The sequence below is a fragment of the Anastrepha obliqua genome, chromosome 4, assembly GCF_027943255.1.
Source record: "Anastrepha obliqua isolate idAnaObli1 chromosome 4, idAnaObli1_1.0, whole genome shotgun sequence".
In the NCBI taxonomy this organism is placed as follows: domain Eukaryota; kingdom Metazoa; phylum Arthropoda; class Insecta; order Diptera; family Tephritidae; genus Anastrepha; species Anastrepha obliqua.
In genome coordinates, this window is record NC_072895.1 from 90,000,001 (window position 1) to 90,018,662 (window position 18,662).

At 33.9% G+C, this 18,662-nt stretch overlaps 1 protein-coding gene across 1 annotated transcript in view; it reads left to right on the plus strand.

Annotated features, from left to right (window-relative positions):
- Positions 1–18,303, plus strand: part of LOC129244270 (uncharacterized) — a 98,672-nt gene extending 80,369 nt beyond the window's left edge. The window contains exon 4 of the mRNA XM_054881886.1: positions 18,292–18,303. Coding sequence (XP_054737861.1) covers positions 18,292–18,303 — 12 coding nt within the window. The remainder of the gene's footprint in view (positions 1–18,291) is intronic.
- The last annotated feature ends 359 nt before the right edge of the window (positions 18,304–18,662 follow it).

Below are 18,662 nucleotides of genomic sequence, written 5' to 3' on the forward strand. Positions count from 1 at the left end.
ACAGACAGAATATCAAGTAAAGTTTAATTAAACCCTCTTGCAATAAAGTTTAACAAAATCAAAAACCTCTTAATTTCGGGCCAAAGAAATTATTACAAAGTAATTGGGACTACAAAATTACATAGATACCCAAAATTTCAGCATCCCGCAAATCCCGAATCCCAGTCATAAAAAGAGCCTCCTGAGAACAGAGAACCAAAAACATAATCGCTTACCCGAGTTGGTTTGTGATAGGTTTTCAAATAGTGGTCGCCTACGGGCGAGCAATACCAAACCAGCGACAGCATTTCGGTCAAATAAAAACTTATAAATAAGAAGCAATTGTCATGTGTTAGCTTTTATAGGGTCACATTGCACTGTGACCTTTAATATTTTCTATTGAGCTTCACCGCAAGCCTATAATTGGGAGCTTATAAGAAATTTGAGTACTTCGCCCGACTCTTTGCTCCATGCCACCAAAGCGTTTAGCGCCATCCGAACGCCATTCAGAGTCATGTGCGAGTCTTCACCTTGTGATAGCTACACATTCGGGTAAGAGATGTTCTGGTGATTTATCGCCAAGCTCGCAAAAGCGACAGACTCTACTAATTTTGGTTTCCTGAATTGATTGATCGGAGATAACAATGTTCCATGCATAGTAGACAGTGAGAGTTTGCATGTTTTCTCTATCTATTCGCCAATCTTAGTTTAGAAACCTACTTGATGCTCTTAAGCCATGTTTTGCCTGCCTCTGTTCAGTACTTTTCGTCTAATGGCGTATGAATTCCTTGTCTTCCTAATTGTTGATAACTTCCCTTGGGTGGGTCTTGGTAAGCTCGAATATGGTATGTTGCATTAACACTTGAGAACGGGTCGGTCGATTTGTCTCTGTTTTTGTTATATTCGTAATTCTGAAAACCCGTTGAGCTGCACTGGAATGGAGTTACTACTTATAATCGTAAAATGCAACACATATTCGGGATGTATTTCAAAATTGTAATACATATTTTTTTACAGTATTATCATAGCATAGATCAGCACAAACAGTAAAAATTTGCTATTCAGTCACGCCGACAATGCAAAGCTAGTCTTTCTATGTAAAATTTCTGCGTTGTTTTCTGGAAACAGGTTGAGCCAATATGTTTTACTGCGTGGGAGTGCACTACCCTAAAAATTCTAAAAGCCATATAGCTCGTTATGCAATATTTTACTATTTTCCAGGAAGAAAATATTTTGGATTGTCAATTCCAGAGAAAAGTACGCTTTGAACCCAACACCAGCAACAGTAATCATTTCGAGAAAAAAACATTTCAAAATAGCAAGACTAACAAAAATTCATTGAAAATCCCACTCTTCACATAATCGCATGTACTCGTCCTTATGTAGGTTGTGTGAAGGTGAACTCATATAAAGTGAAGGCAGTAAAAAGCAAAAAACAATTTACATGAACGTATTTTGTTTCTGCTTTTCGCATGAAGACTGACAAAGTCAACTGCCTACTGCTATGCGAAAGGATAAAGAAAACTGCGTTTAATGATATGGCGTTGATGAAACCAATTTTTTCTTAAAGCCTGGGTTCTAAATGGAAATGAAATTTCTCAGTTTTCGCAGGATTGCGATTCTAATCGCTTTTTTTTTATTTTGAAGTTACTCATCGCAGAGAAATATTTACAAAAAAAAAATAATTAAAACATAAATTTGTTCACCAACTAAAGATATTTCTGGCGGTTTTTTGGTACGAGAAATCTGAATCTCCTATTTACTTTTGCCAAAAACAACCGCCACGGGATGCATAGCCGCAAAAGCCATACAAACTTCTACATTTCAATGGCTTTATCGGCTAAAAAAGTTATACGAACTGATCTTGTGCGAGTTGTTCACTTTTTGTACTTCCTTCCTTAAGTTAAATGCAAGAAACGAAAATCTTAATTTTAATTAGTCTTCTACAAGCTGGCGCAAAATTAATCACCCTATCGGGGGATTTATAATTTAGCAAATAGAATGCAAATCTATCAACTAAAACTAAAAAAATGCGTGTGGATATATAATATATAATAAATATTATGTAAAATATTATACAGTCAGTCAAAAAAGTCTTAGTATAGTGATATTTTTACAATTTTCAAAATGTTTTTCTTACTTGATTTTTTGTTATATTAGTACAAAAATATAGCATTTAGCATAATAAAGGCCGTATAAATCGAAGTTTTGGACTTTGTCAGAAATTAAAAAAAAATCGTAAAATTTCCATCAGAATTTCAAATTTTTTTTAGAATTTTTAAAATTGTTTGTGGTATGCAATTTTATAACTCATTTAATTTAAGTGTAAAAACGAGAAAATCTGAAACTGCTGAAATTGTTTTAATTTTTCAAAACTTTTTTGCTGACGGTGTCTGCATTTTCTTTCCTTCAAGCGTTGAAACGCTATTTCGAAGGATATGAATGTGCGAAGTCGTGAGCAAAGAAAAACTATCAATAATATTTTCAGCGACTTTAAATTTGTGCTTTATTGCACTATAATTAAATGAGCTATAAAATTGCATAGCACAAAAATTAAAAAAAAATTAGAAATTCTGATAAGGAGCTTGAAATTTTTTTGAACACTTTAGAATTTTTTTTCCAGATGTATATTATAAGCTTGAAACTTTAAAATAAAAGTTGCTTTTGCTTAACTATGAACCATATTTTTAAACAAAATTAATATGAAAATCTTTTGCGAAAATTGTAAAAGATACTCACTAGTGCGGGTCGATTTAAAAATGTGAAATCTGTGAAAATCGTATTCTAGGGATTAAAATAAGAAACTTTGCCGAAGGAACCATATCTCTAAAACGAATTCTGATGTCCCCCAATTTGGGTCGAACGAAAAATCACACTTTGACCCATTTAGAGTGCTCCAATCGAGTCCAAATATATGACCGACCCCCACTAACTTTGGACGGCCGATCCACCCATTCCAGTGGCACACCCCCTGAAACTCCCCTGGGGGGTTCCCCATACAATCATTTCAAAATATCACCATTTTTGGCCTTTACATGAGAAAAGAAACTAAAAAGTTCGACCCAAATTGGGGGACATCAGAATTCGTTTTAGAGGTGTGGTTCCTTCGGCAAAGTTTCTTATTTTGTTCCCTAGAATATGATTTTCACAGAGCAATGGGCGATTTTTTGCCTCTCCACAAATCGGCCCGGCCTAATACTCACTGTACCTAAACTTTTTTGTCTCACTCTTTACATATAAGCTAAACTACCAGGTTACGGTGCTCGAACACCTTCTAAGTTCTTGCTCTGCGTTAGCTAGCACCAGATTTAAATGCTTAGGAGAATTACCATATGAGAAGTTGAAATGACTCTCGTGGTTAGAGCTTCAGAGTTTACTTAGATTCGCAAAAGAGGCAGATGTATTACAAGATGTCTACTACAAAGAAACGTTAATGTCTAGCTGTATCTGGTAACACTAAGGATCAATAGGTCTATGTGATGGCTTTCAGCCAGCCAGGTCAACCTAATTTAACCCAGCCCGGCTATGGTGGTTAATAAAACAATGATTGCGGACGAGAACAGTATTTATTTGTTGGCCCAGCTCCTCCTCCTATTTGTGGCGTTGATGTTGTTCCTCAAATGGAGGGACCTACAATTTCAAGCCGACTCCGAACAGCGGATGCTTTTATGAGGAGATTCGAACCAATATTTTCTCTGTGAATTCCGAATGGTAGTAACGGGTTTTTCGACGTAACAATGCAATTTAAAATAACAAAATTTATTTTATTATGCGATCCCCGCTAAAATATTTTGGACAAATATTGAGATTTACTTGAGCTGAACCGAATTGAAAAAACCGCAAAACATAAAATATTTATAAAATATTTAAATTTTTATTCCATACATTTTATTGTGTAAAAGCTATTTTTAAAATATTTTAAACATTTATTTCAAAATTGTATTGTTTTCAAATTATTTTATAAATAAATAAAAATATTTTAAACATTTCTTTTATGAATTTTATTCAAATAAAAATATTTATAAAATAATACACAAATTTCCTTAACAAATTTTATTCTATTAAAAATATTTTATAAATTATTAAAAATATTTTATAAATAATATTTTTAAATTTTAAATAAAAATATTTGAGACATTTTTTTTATATATATATTATTTTATTGCATTAAAAATATTTATAAAATGTTTTAAAAATTTATTTCACAAATTTTATTGTATTCAAATTATTCCATAAATAAATAAAAACATTTTAAACTTTTCTTTTCTTCTAAAAATATTTTATAAATAAATAAAAATATTTTAAACATTTCTCTTATTAATTTTATTCCATTAAAAAAATGTATGAAATATTTTTAAAATTTCTTTGAGCTGAACCGAATTGAAAAAACCTGCAAAACATAAAATATTTATAAAATGTTTCAAGCATTTCTTTCATAAATTTTATTGTATTAAAAACATTTCATAGATAATTAAAAATACTTTAAACATTTCTTTTATAAATTTCACCCTATTAAAAATACTTTATAAAAAAAATTAGTATTTAAAAACATTGCTTCCAAAAAATTACCTCATATCTCTTTGATCATCCCTTTCATGCTTAAAAATGTTTCAAAAATTTATCAACGGAATTTTCATTCCGTTGAGAGAGAGTAATGAGGTTTTTCGAAGTACTTGCGAATCAATGCAAGGCTCACATGATTTTAATATTTTTCGGAAATTGTTTGGGTTTTTTATGAAAAGTAGAGCACCTTTACACACTAACACACATACACACATACACACATACAAAACTGCCTATGAAATGTACGTGTAATGCATAAGACAATTGATTATATATATACGCGTGCCCACTTCTGTCTATCCAGACAGTCGTTATTAATGCCATTCAAATAAGAAGTTTAATATTCACAACAAAAGCAACAACAATACCCCTTAGAAATAAGTCAACTGAAGACCAATGCACAACTCGCAAGCAAACGTTTTCACTACTACATTTGCCAACTTTTGTAGGTAACTGACGGACATCGCCAGCTGTCGCACGCGGTTGTTGCGCTACTAACCTACATACACACACACAAATACACAGTCTGTCAAGTACCGGACGGACACGGTGTCTGCAAGAACTTTGTTTATAAAGCATTTGTTGTATCACTTCTTGTTCTTCTTTTCTATTCATAAATAATGCAGGCAAATCGTAGCATGAGTACGTAGCGCTGCAGCCAACAATAAGTTATCTGCAACTAAATAGCTGCAAAAATAAACTAAATAAAATTTGATTTGAATGAGATTTCATTTAAACTAGAATTAAAGTGTGGGGCAGTCATGTCCGTATATTTAAAATATTATGAAAAGGATGCTTGCAGGTGCTTTTCATCTTCTGGCATTCCAATGGAGTTAAAGAGTTTAACGTCAACAGCGTACATCAGACCTTAAGAGAACTTCAACATCTTCGGCGGATATTTTGTGTATAATAGAAATGAAAGGGTTTTGGGGGCGTCCATAAATTACGTGAGGTGTTTTTTTTTTAATTTTCTGTACCTCCCTCCCCCCCTGGTGAGATGTCGTGAGATTTTACTCTACCCCCAATCTCACGTGAGATTTTTCAAAATGTGGGTTTCTTATGTAAACGCGTTGGATTGTTATTGTAAAAAGAAAAAAAATTTGCTTCGTGCTTTTATTTACGACTAGTTAAGACTAGTAATCAATATTGCTGAGAGTTATAAGTGTAATAAAAAGTTAACAATAGAAGACTTAAATCGTAACTACTGCGATTAAAAAAAGAATATCTACTCTAATTCAGTCCATGGAGAATCATGCGCGGTTTCCAGAGAGACTATTGGGACCAACATGTCCATATGATTTTCAGTAAAATCATCTGCTCCTTCAACTTCGTTCTGATCTAGCCATTCTAAGCCGTTGACGCTTGCGCACAGTAACTCATTAGCTCGTCTTGTGACAATCCGTGAGGGTCGCACTTTGCGGAACATACGCGCTCTTGTGATAGATGCGAAGTAAATACCGCATGTACTGCAGCATCTTTTCTCTAAATCATCACGTATACTTGGGCAATAGAGATCATAAGGCGTGCTGATGAAGGCATTCAACGGTTGAATCGGTAGGCGTATTAGAAATGGAGCAAATGACTTTCCGTCATGTTCTTTAAAGTCCGGAATTGTCAAAAGTCCATCAACCTGAGTGATAGGGTATGGAGGTGGTAGAAAACGGTCGTGAAGAATCATATGCAGATCACTCCGGCGTGGGCTGCAGCACTTCTGGTCATCGCATTTCACAACCTAAAAAAAAATTAAAAACAATTTCCCTTTGTCACTCTTAATAACAATTTGTTGACATTCGCGCTCGTTAAAAAACTAAAAAAAAAATTAAATAGGCACGCATAAAAATTTGATATGAATCAACTGCAATGTACCTGGAGTAAATATTGGCTCTCTCTAACGTGCTCAGTGTACCAAACTTCTTTCATTACTATTCATGCGCGAGAATTTTTATAAAAAACACACAGTATTTTTCGGCTTAATTTAATTAATTAATCTAGATTTTTTTAAAGACGACCAGCGGAACGGGTGGGTTTTCGCTAGTTTGATATAAAACAAATATGGTGGTTTGACAGTAGTAATGTATAACGTCGAAGTATGAATGAAATTATTTTCTTTCAAACGAATTAGTGAATGATCTTAATCATACTACGATTATGCTTAATATTAAATCTTAAGCATGTACAATCTGGATAATGGACCAAAATAGTATAATTTTTTTTTTCTTTTAATCAGAAAAAAAATTTCGTGATATTTGCCGAGACCCCCCTCTCTCCTCCGTAAGATTAGATGAGATTTGACTCGACCCCCTCCCCCCTGAAACATCTCACGTAATTTATGGACGCCCCCTTTCTTCTGTTTTCTACGACTGATATCTCCAATGCGATATAAAATACTGCTTGGTTTGGCAGAGCTGATAGAGCAAATCTCTACCTGCCACTGTTTGATTTCTTCGCTCGCACCGACGTCCTCCCCATTTTATGCTCTAATGCTCAAACACACTCGCTTCTATCAACATCTGCCTAACAAAGCAGTTTCCGTGAACAGAGAGAGGTTTATTTATTTAATTATTTCCTGCCAAATTTCAACTTTTTCACTTGAACAACGCTAAAAGTGATTTACCCAGGCCAAAAGTCAAATCCTTTAATGAGAGTTTGTTGCTACTCGCAAATTTTCATAACTTCCATTTAATATTAATTTCAAACAAAAATCACGCAAGTTCATAGAAAAGTTTCCCAAGCATTCTTGGTATGTCTTAATTTTCTTTTTTTTTCAAATTTCCCCTTATTTATTATGCGACTTGCCCGTTTTAAATACCTACTATTCTGAACTGGCATTTAAAGTTAGACAAGATATACATACACACACTTGTGCTCACATAATTAAGTCTCCTTATCTCTTTGCAATATGCGCAATATTCTATTATTAATAAAAGGCTTCGGAGCTGGTGCTTTATATGAAAGAAAATTCTCAACATTGAATACGAAAAAAAAAAATTGTCAGAAAACAACCCGATTTTGGAGCGACTTCCTACTTGCACTTTATTGAACGAAAATGAAATGAGCTATAAAACTGCATACCTCAAAGATTCCTAGAAATTCTGATTAAAAAATTGGACATTCTTATGAAAATTTTTTGAATTTTATTAAATTCTTTCGAAAATTGTGCAAAATTTCAAACTTTAATTTAAGAGGTTTTTGTTATAAAATTAACCATATTTTTATAAAAACAAACAAAAAAAAATTTACACAAAAAATATTACGAATATTGGAAAAGCATAAAATCACTGAATTATGGGAGCACAAGTGTGCATATGTAGATGTGTAGACACGTTCCCTGACCCACGCAATCCACTCGCCGTAGTACTCTATTACTCATTACAAATTTGTTATCTGTAAGCACTTGAAGAGTTCGTGAAATTTTATCCATGTAAAGTGCTGCAAAGTTGAACAATACATGAAAACTTTCTGAAAAGTTCAACGGAGCTCTCTGCACTTCAAAGAAGAGCACATATTTTGGTATGAAAAACAAACAATTACATAGCGACTTGAATATACAAAAAACGAAAACAAGAAAATAGCAAAATTAATATGAAAAATATGAGTAAGTATGCGCTGGTGAGTGATTTTAGGTAGCTAAAAATTTGAAATGTTCATTCTTATATTTTTTTAATTTAAATTGGTTTTTCAAGTTAATTCTATTTTAAAGCTATATTTTATTTCAAAGCCTTGTTGAAATCTATTCAAGTTGCTCACTAATTTCTAATAGAGCTCTAGTTCAAATGAAGGATGGCTGGTTTCTGTCTAAAAATAAAGCCATAAGAAAGCCAGTTCAGATTGCTAGCATTACAATGCCCTTTATTTCATTCCAAATTATTCACTTTTATTCCAATGAATTGTAAAACGTAGACTCATGCAAATGGTGGCGTAAAGAATATATGGAGCGGCAGGAATCTACGAGTATAGAGTGACACACAAACTACTCTAAAGCCACCAGCGCGATTTCGCATCAAGTGATCTAGTGATCTGTAAAAATCTAAAGAATGATTTTAAAAAATTACACTAAAAAACTTGTACACAAATTTTGAACACAAAATATAATTTTTTCCCAAGAAAAAAAATTTTTAACCCATATTTTACCATAAAAACTTAGAAAAAATTACAAAAAAATCCAAAACCACCGAAGATATTTCACTTCAAAATACTTTATACCAAAATTTTCAGGACTGAATAAATTTCAAAATCATTATTTTTTGTTTTTTCTTTTTCCAAGATTATTTAAGCTAAGCTTTCACGCATTATGGATTTCTCAAGCTTTCAGTAATTAGAAAGCTTTAAAAAAGCACAAGGATGCTTCACAAAACCATAACGTAACCATAACTCACAAAACTTCCAAAAAAATGTAAACTCTCCCGTGTAAAATGGGTTTAACGAGCTTTTGGTCGTTAGAAAGCTTTAAAAAACATCAGAACTCTTCACAAAATCTTAACATAACCTCACATAGCTCACAAAAAGAAAAGAAAATTGAATCCTTCGCATATGAAATGGATTTATTAAATTTTTGGTCATTAGAAAGCTTTGAGAAAGGTACCCGAAAACTTTCCAAAGTTCTCACGCAAGCATAACTTATAAACTTTTCTGAATAAAAATACGAATTTTTTTGCAAATTTTGAAGCTTTCACGTATAAAACAGATTTCTGCACTTCGCGCAACCATAACTCACAAGATTTTGAAACAAAAAATTTAAAATTTTGAACTTTTCCGTGTAAAATGGGTTTATCGGGCTTTCAGTCGTTGGAAAGCTATAGAAAAGATCCCACATGCCAAAGATGCATCCCGCTTTTCTGTATATAAAGCTTTTCTGTATATATATATGATATTGCTTGAATCTTTTACAAATTTCTTCGGTCGTCAGGAAGCTTTAGAAAATGTACTAGAAAACTTCAAAAAATCTCAATGCAAACATAACTGAAAACTGTGCATATTAAAAATTTAAAATACATAAAATTTTCGGGAACTTTTAAAGCTTTCGTGGATAAAATAAATTTCTCGAAATTTTCATTATTGCCATTTTTCGATATTGTCGCGTAACAAAATTTGAAAGCTTTAATAAATAATTTATAAAATTAATTAGCTAAGTTACTGAAAAGCATCATAAAACTCAATTCACAAAAAAAAACTAATAAATAATAATAAGAATTACCTTTTAGAACCACAAAACTTTCACACAAAAATAAATAAAAATTAAATATTTAAAATTTGTCTTATAAAATGGATTTCTAGAGCTTTCACTCCTTATGAAGCATAACAAAAGATATTGGAAGGCTTGAAAGTCGTTTAAAGCAAACGTAACTTCCGAAGCTTTCACAATGAAACTTTTAATTTACTTATTGTTCAACTTTAAATTATCTAAACCTTTTGCAGCTTTCCTGTATAAAATGGATTTATAGAGTATAGATTCATAAGAAAGCTGCAGAAGAGGTTTGAGAAAACTTCAAAAAAAGCTTAGCACAAACCGAACTTATGGAGCTTTCACAAGAAAACTTATGAATTTATTCGAACCTTTTATTGCTTTCGCGTATAAAGTGGATTTCTAAAGCTTTCATTCTTTAGAAATATTCACAAAATATATTAGAAACCTGCAGAAGGCCTTAACTCAAACCGAACTCATAAAGCCTTCCAGTAAAAATTGTAAATTGTCTTAATATTTTAGAGCTTTCGGATATAAAATGGAATCCTAGAGCTTTCATTCAAAAGAAATGTTCGGGAAATATATTCAAAAGCTTGAGAAAAGCTTTACACAAACCGAACTTATCTGAATATTTTAGAGTTTTTGCGTATAAAATGGATTTCCAGAGCTTTTATTCATTAAAAACAATCGCAAAATGTATTAAAAAGCTTCATAAAAGCTTTACTCAAACCGAAAGCCTTTGAAGTAAAGATTGTAAATTATCTAAACATTTTAGAACTTTCCAATGTAAAAGGGCATTATTAAACTTTCGGTCATTATTTTCTTTTCCTCTCCTGCACTCAGCCAAGAAAATACTGATTTTTGCCAAGCCGCCTGTTGCTCTACCCACCCGCATAAGTGCATAAATAAAATCGGCGTGCTAGCAACCATTTCTATGTCTTTACCCATATTCATTGAGCTTCTAAATAAAATATCTCCACCTTTCAAGGCCACTCACAAATCCTCACAATTTATTTACCCTGTCCACAAAATCCTGCAATCTAGCGCAGCACTTCCTCAGGTGCAGTTGCCTTTTAGACGTTTGCAACACTCAAAAGTAATTGCCTGCCATGAAATACCGGAGTCAAAAATAACCTTGAAACAAATTTGCAGAAAGTGCAGCTAATACGGAAATGACGCCCACACACCATCAAAATAAGAGCAAAAAGCCAACCACGCAGCTCATGCGCCGAGCTGCCCAAGCGCAGCAAAGCAGGAAGTGCTGCACTTGCTTGGAATATTTGCGAAGCAAAGGGAATGAAAAGTTAAGCGGCTACTTTGCACCTGAGACGCGAATTCATTGGCATCGAACGAGTCGCAGTCGGCAAGGACGAGGCAGAATAGGCAAAACATCCAAAGCAGCCAAAGTATGCGAAAGTTGGTGGAGCGGCAAGAGTTGCAGGTGAAGTTATATGCCACTTGCGGCAGTGTCGCCGCTCATTTGAGCCATAAATCACGCCTAATGATTTAAAAACTTAAATTGAAATGCAACGCCGTGCGGGTGAAAGGTGCCACACGGTATGGATGGTGGCAAGTTTCAGTTGCACCTCGCAGTTGGCTGCGCGTTCAAGGTAGCTATATTTTCGAAAGCTTTTGAGGTTGTATTTGTGAGTGGGTTAATGCAACCACAACACATTTAAGCCAACAAAAGCAACCCCAAAACCAACACCAACAACAGCCAGTCAACCAACCAGCCAATAAGCTCCGGCTCCGCTAACAACTTTATGCAAAATATGCCAAACGTGCCGTGAATTTGCAAACTAGAAATTGCAGCTGTGGCTGCGGCAATAAAAACGTAGCCGCTGCTTGCCACTTGCTACTTGCCACAAACCATGCAAGCAACATAAAAAAAAGACATAAACTGCGCGTTGCAATGCCACAGCGCAAAGTGGTTTAAATGGCGCTGCAACGCCATAACTGTAACTGTATCTCTTGGTGCATCTATGCTGCCTGCTGTTGTTGCTGTTGTTGTGGTTGATGTAGTACAAAGTTTTACTGATATTGCCGTTGTTGTTTGTTTGCACACCACAAAATTTTACAGTTCTAAAAATAAATTCCACTTACTTCACGCGCTTATTGCTGTTGTTGCCCGGGTTTTAGTGGCATTCCACACACAAGCACACATACGGCGTGTAAGCTGACACATACGCATACATACGTATATGTGCCACATACAGCCTCCTCTCTTAGGAGATGCGATCATTTGGTGCGATTGTTTGGGCGTTTTGCTTTTCGGGATTTGTGTGGCACTTGAAATGCTTGCAGCATCGTTTTCTCTGTGAATTTTATGTTTGGTGCTTGCTGAAATTGTCACGAGTTGGGATATGACCTTGGAATTTCAAATAACTTGATATTTTTAGAGCCTTTGTAAACTTCCGCTTTTGATGCACTCAGCGGATTTTTAAAGCTTTTCGGAAGCTTTTGTTCATGTATATGTAGAAGTTGACCAGCGCAATATCTGAAGAATTCATAGCTTTGCGGAGGCACTGTGTATATTTTTAGAATATTTAATAATAATTTCTACTACATCGACCAGTACTTTAAGCTTTCACCTGAACTTAATAGGAATACGAAATTTATGAACACTCTATTATCAAAATTGTATAAGCTTTGGAAAATTGAGCTTTAGGAAAATTTCACACTTCACAGTCAAATAATAAAAAATTTCAATATCGATTATTTCAGAATATTTGAAAGCTTTTCCGTAATCTTTAAAAATACTTCCAAAGCTTTCGTAAATTAAATGAATTTTAATAGAAAAAGCTCTTCGATATTAATTATTTTGTTACTTTCAAACTCTTTCACAATTATTACATCTGAAAAGCTGTCACAGTGAAGGGAAATTGTTCTACTCATAGATCTTCTCAACTCTACATATTTCAAAAAGCCTTTTCGAGGTACTTAAATAAGCTTTAAAAGCATTTCCATCTGATTGCAACGAAGCTATTGTTGCAGCAAAAAAGCTCCTCAAATTTATAAGTTTTATACATCAAAGAAGAATTTAAGATTCTTACCGCAGTCTCCAAACAACCGTGTACAGTTTTCGCTTTAAAAGATATTTTGAGCTTTTTAAGATTTTCGGATTGATTGACGTTCACATTTTTTCATGAAGGTTTTATTTGGAATAATAATTACAAATCATACAGTTCCAACTGTTTTTTTTTTTTACAAAACGTTTGTCTTTAAAATCCACCATAAAACCTGGCGAGCTTTCACAATGAAAAATCCTATTGTATTTTAAAAAGCTTCCTAGTACTCATTATTTGTGAATTCTAAAAGATTTGTCGCAGTCTCATAACGAAACTGAAGAGATTTCGCTAGTAAAAAGATACTTTCTGAAGCACTTTTAAGCTTTTAAGCTAATTTTAATTAAACTCTCGGCCAAAAGCTAAAGTTCTTTGATTATTGCATTGAACTTTTTGTTTATGGGTTGTATAATAGTGGCGTATAATTAAAAATTCTTCCATTTAAATCTTCACTGGTTTTCGCTCCCTATCATAGTTTCTATTTTCGGGCTTTTGGATTTTAGCTTTTTATCTTTGACTTTAACAGCCGTAGTAAGAGGAATATCGAATATCGAGAGGCTTAATAAAAGCTGCTTTTCAATTCAACAACCAAAAACTTAGAAAGCTTTAAAGCTTTAAAAGCTTGCCGAAAGACAACTCGCATAGTACTCGCAATAGAAACTAAAAAATTATCTAAGCCTTTTACAGCATTCGGGTATACTTTCCTAAGATTTTCTTCATTCAAATATTGCTGCAAAATAAGCAAAATATCGCTAAATAGATGTTAAAGATTTTTTTTTTTAAATCCATTTCTTCTTCTTTTATCTTGGTAAAACAAACAGCTTTCAGTCTAAACACATTCCAAAATATTTTTGTTATTTTAAATTTGTTTTTTTTTATTTGTTGTACTATTTTTTTTTATTTATTTATTTTTTTTTTTATTTCTTGTTTTTGTGAGATTATTTGTGCTTCAGATTTCCAGTTTTGAGTTAAATTAGTATTGTTCCACAAATGGAAGAACCTACAATTTTAAGCCGACTCCCAACGGCAGATGATTTTTCATGAGCTCTTTCACGGCCGAGGCCTGTTTCTTATTCTGCTATCGTCAAGAGCTACTTTAGAGATATAACAATTGTGGCTTCTGTTACATATATCAGTATGGACGAACTGTGTTAATCGGGTAGTGTAACTTCGTTTGTCAGGCGAGAGTCTTACTGTCTATTCACCTACTGAGTAATAATAGTGAAAGAAAGCACAAGTTCGGGAGTCACCATAGTTGTGAAAACTAGTGGAAATCTTCACAGTCGGAAGTCATGAAATATTTTCTGGTTTGTCGCAATGAAAATTTAATATTTTTTATAAATTGTCGTTATTCCTATAAGAGGTTCGAAAGGTTGAGCAAAAAAAGTAAGAAAGTACTAATTTCGATTCTGCGCACATTTTAGTAAAATTTCCTTTGGGCAGGCTCTCTAATAAGTGTTGCAATAAGTGTTTGTTAGGTGCCTAGTTTAGGTGAGTTTCATTAAACGTTTATTGAAATGCTCGCATCTACCCAAAAATGTCTGCGGCCCTCCCTAAATTTTACGTGCGTCGAATTTTCTCTTCTGGTACAATTACAAAATATGACTGATTTTTTCATAATTTAAAACAAAGATTTCAAGAATTTTTTTTTTTTTTTTTTGTTTTGAGAACTATCTTCATATGCCAGGTAGGTGTGGTTGTTCACTAATTTGCCTTTCAACATTTTCCATAATAATCTATCTTTCAAAAGTGACGCCTAGAGGTCAGTAGTGAATAATTTTTAGATACTACATTTTTTTATGTCATATTTGACATTTGTCGAATAGACGATGTGCCATTTTATACGATAGAACAACGCGCTAAAACTATTAAACTTATCACGAAAATGATCTATATTTTAGAATAACAAATCGGGAAAGTTCGTAATTTTTTTGGTTGAGTTAATGATTCGAATGACTCGGCAATTCAAAGGTTAGAGGAAAAGTTTCAAGAAACTAGTTCTGCCGGGGTTAGAAAAAAGGCTGGCAAGTCAAAAACTATACGTTCTCTTGAGAGTATTGCTGCAGTAGCGCAAAGTGTGGCCGAAAAACCTTCAACATTAACATCTCAACGACGATCTGTTCGACAGATGGACTGTGGACTTTTAAATGATGTTATTTCTCACATATCATTGCTACGCGAAGATGTTGAATGAAAATTGAGAAACCTGAAAGAAAATTTGTTAAGATAGCATCTAGGCGCGTCTTTCGAAGGCCCTTCCTATAATTGGCGCTTACACACGTTTTGGGTGTTTCGCCGAGCTCTTCTTCACACTTGTGGCGCGTGTCTTGATGTTTTTTCACAAATGGAAGGACCTACAATTTTACGCTGACTCCGAAGGTTCTCATAACGAGATTTTTCATGGCAAAAATATACTTGGAGATTTGCCATTATCTGCCCTTAACTGAAGCGACCGCTTCCTTTTCTTTTTCTTTCATTTGGAGTTTCAAAACAGATTTAGGCAAACAAAAGTTTACCAGATGTGAATTAAGTCATGCATTAAATACCCGAAGAGCTCGAAAAATCGATGCGTGGCTTGTAAATTTAGTTTTAAGGCACTCGCCATAAGAAAAGTAAACATTTCGAATACCCACAGTACTTTTATATGTACATACAAAGTGGCGCAAAATTAATCAGCCTGCCAAAAGATTTATAATTTCTGCAAATTATCGTTCTACGCTAATCATATTTGACACTTGTGATCTGGTGAGCTGCAGTGCATATACAAACAGACAAGCAATAGAGTGCGCAAAGTTCAACCTAAAGATTTCCATCACTCAAACTGATTTTGTTTTATTTAGTACTAGCAAACCCCGCCCCCTTCGCTGGGCACACTAAAATAGAATAAATATGGTTTAGAAGAGAAAATATATGGTTTTCATATTATTTATTTCTTTATTCTTTATTCAATCGCTTTGGCATAAACAATATTTTTTGTTTTTCTATTTGTTTTTGAGTAAATATAAAATACAAATTGAAAATCAGGAAAAAGAAGATTGTTTTTAAATTTCAAATCAACGCAAATGAATAACTAAGAAACAACCGTCTTTTTCCTGATCATCCATGAATTTTTCGTTTCAATTTATATGTTTTATTAAGCATTGGAGCTTTTTTAACCATTATCCATTTATATTTTTCAAAAAAAAAAAAAACGAAAAAAATTGTTTTTTCCACGAACACATAATTTCATTCGGATTTCACATTAAATTCTCAAATTTCGTAAGAAATTATTCACTGTTCCAAAATCCACTCCAAAAAAATTCACAAACAATTTTTACATGTTGCACTTACGCTTTTTCCTTATGACATCCAAATCAGAAAGAAATATTGACACATTGTAACTCACACTGTCAATTTGACAGTTCAGTTCCGCCCCAAGCGTTAAAAAAGTAAGCGACATTATGGCTGGCTCAAAAGAACGCTGTACCCGTTGCCAGTGCTCCGAATTACAACCAAACTTTACGAAACCCATTTTCAATACTTACTTAACAATGTGCGTAAGTTTGGTTTAATTCGGTGCAAAGACACGGCGGGTCCACGTTTTGGCATATATTTCGAGACCCTAGTCATCAATAGGTATGAAAATTACCCCGTATTAAAGCACTTATCAACAGCTTTCATTTGATATCCATATTGTACAAACACATTCTAGGGTCCACGTTTTGGTCTCTATCTCGAGACCCTAGTCACGGAGCGGATGGAAATACTCTGAACTAAAGCATTCACCAACAGCTTCCATTTGATACCCATATTGTACATACACATCCGAAGGTTACCCGGGTCCACGTTTTGACCTATATCTCGAGACCCTATCTACCAATAGGTATCCATACTATACGGAAACCATCTTCAATACCTCCTTAACAATGTGTGTAAGTTTGGTTTAATTCGGTGCAAAGACACGGCGGGTCCACGTTTTGGCATATATTTCCAGACCCTAGTCATCAATAGGTATGAAAATTACCCCGTATTAAAGCACTTATCAACAGCTTTCATTTGATACCCATATTGTACATACACATCCGAAGGTTACCCGGGTCCACGTTTTGACCTATATCTCGAGACCCTATCTACCAATAGGTATCCATACTATACGGAAACCATCTTCAATACCTACTTAACAATGTGTGTAAGTTTGGTTTAATTCGGTGCAAAGACACGGCGGGTCCACGTTTTGGCATATATTTCGAGACCCTAGTCATCAATAGGTATGAAAATTATCCCGTATTAAAGCACTTATCAACAGCTTTCATTTGATATCCATATTGTACAAACACATTCTAGGGTCCACGTTTTGGTCTCTATCTCGAGACCCTAGTCACGGAGCGGATGGAAATACTCTGAACTAAAGCATTCACCAACAGCTTCCATTTGATACCCATATTGTACATACACATCCGAAGGTTACCCGGGTCCACGTTTTGACCTATATCGCGAGACCCTATCTACCAATAGGTATCCATACTATACGGAAACCATCTTCAATACCTCCTTAACAATGTGTGTAAGTTTGGTTTAATTCGGTTCAAAGACACGGCGGGTCCACGTTTTGGCATATATTTCCAGACCCTAGTCATTAATAGGTATGAAAATTACCCCGTATTAAAGCACTTATCAACAGCTTTCATTTGATACCCATATTGTACATACACAACCAAAGGTTACCCGGGTCCACGTTTTGACCTATATCTCGAGACCCCAGTCACGGAGCGGCATGAAAAATACTCTGTACTAAAGCATTCACCAACAGCTTCAATTTGATATCCATATTGTACAAACACATTCTAGGGTCCACGTTTTGGTCTCTATCTCGAGACCCTAGTCACGGAGCGGCATGAAAGATACTCTGGACTAAAGCATTCACCAACAGCTTCCATTTGATACCCATACTGTACATACACATCCGAAGGTTACCCGGGTCCACGTTTTGACCTATATCTCGAGCCCTATTTCCAAAATAAAATATGATCCATGTTACTCGTGGATGATGTAGCTTTCGAATGGTGAAAGAATTTTTAAAATCGGTCCAGTAGTTTTTGAGCCTATTCGTAACAAACAAACAAACAAAGTTTTCCTCTTTATAATATTAGTATAGAAAAAAGTTGTTCAAAAACAGGATTGCATGAAGAATTTTACGCCACCTTGCACAAATAGCAGCACATCCCAATAACTTTTTTGAAGTGAAAACATAAAATTCCACTACAATGAAAACTACTGTAAATATATTTCTCAAACTTTTAAGCTCAGTTGCGCGAAGCTTCAACTTTGTTACAATATCAAAGTTCTGCCTTTATCGCTTATGGTCCGTTATAAATAGTTAATACTATGAATGCCATGGTTGAAGTCGAGTTTATATTAAACAAAAAACAAATATTTTTTTCTATTTTTTATATCAGTTAAAAGTACTTTATCTATATTTCACGCTTAATTAATTTTTTGTTGTGTCTCTTTTTCTATTTGCAGGTAATGAGATAATAGAATGTGGCATTAACTATTCATTATGAGCATTTGAAATTATGTGAAAACGGAGAAAGTTTGTTTTGGTAAGGATATAAATTTCTAAAACAAAGATTTTGTGGGAAATAAATTAAATTAAATGCGCGAATTGTTTGTGAACAAAATCAGAAGTATGGCACGGCACTTTAAAATAATATAAAAAGATTAATAGTGGAGATAACTACCGCACGCGCATTGGTAAACAGCCGAGTGTTTCCTGTATTCAAAGCGTTTCACATGGACTGCGTTAAATAACTATGGCATAGGCACTTATTGACAACTTTTTTTGAAAATGTGCTTGTTTCTTAATTAATTTTACTATATTTTTTTAAGCTAAT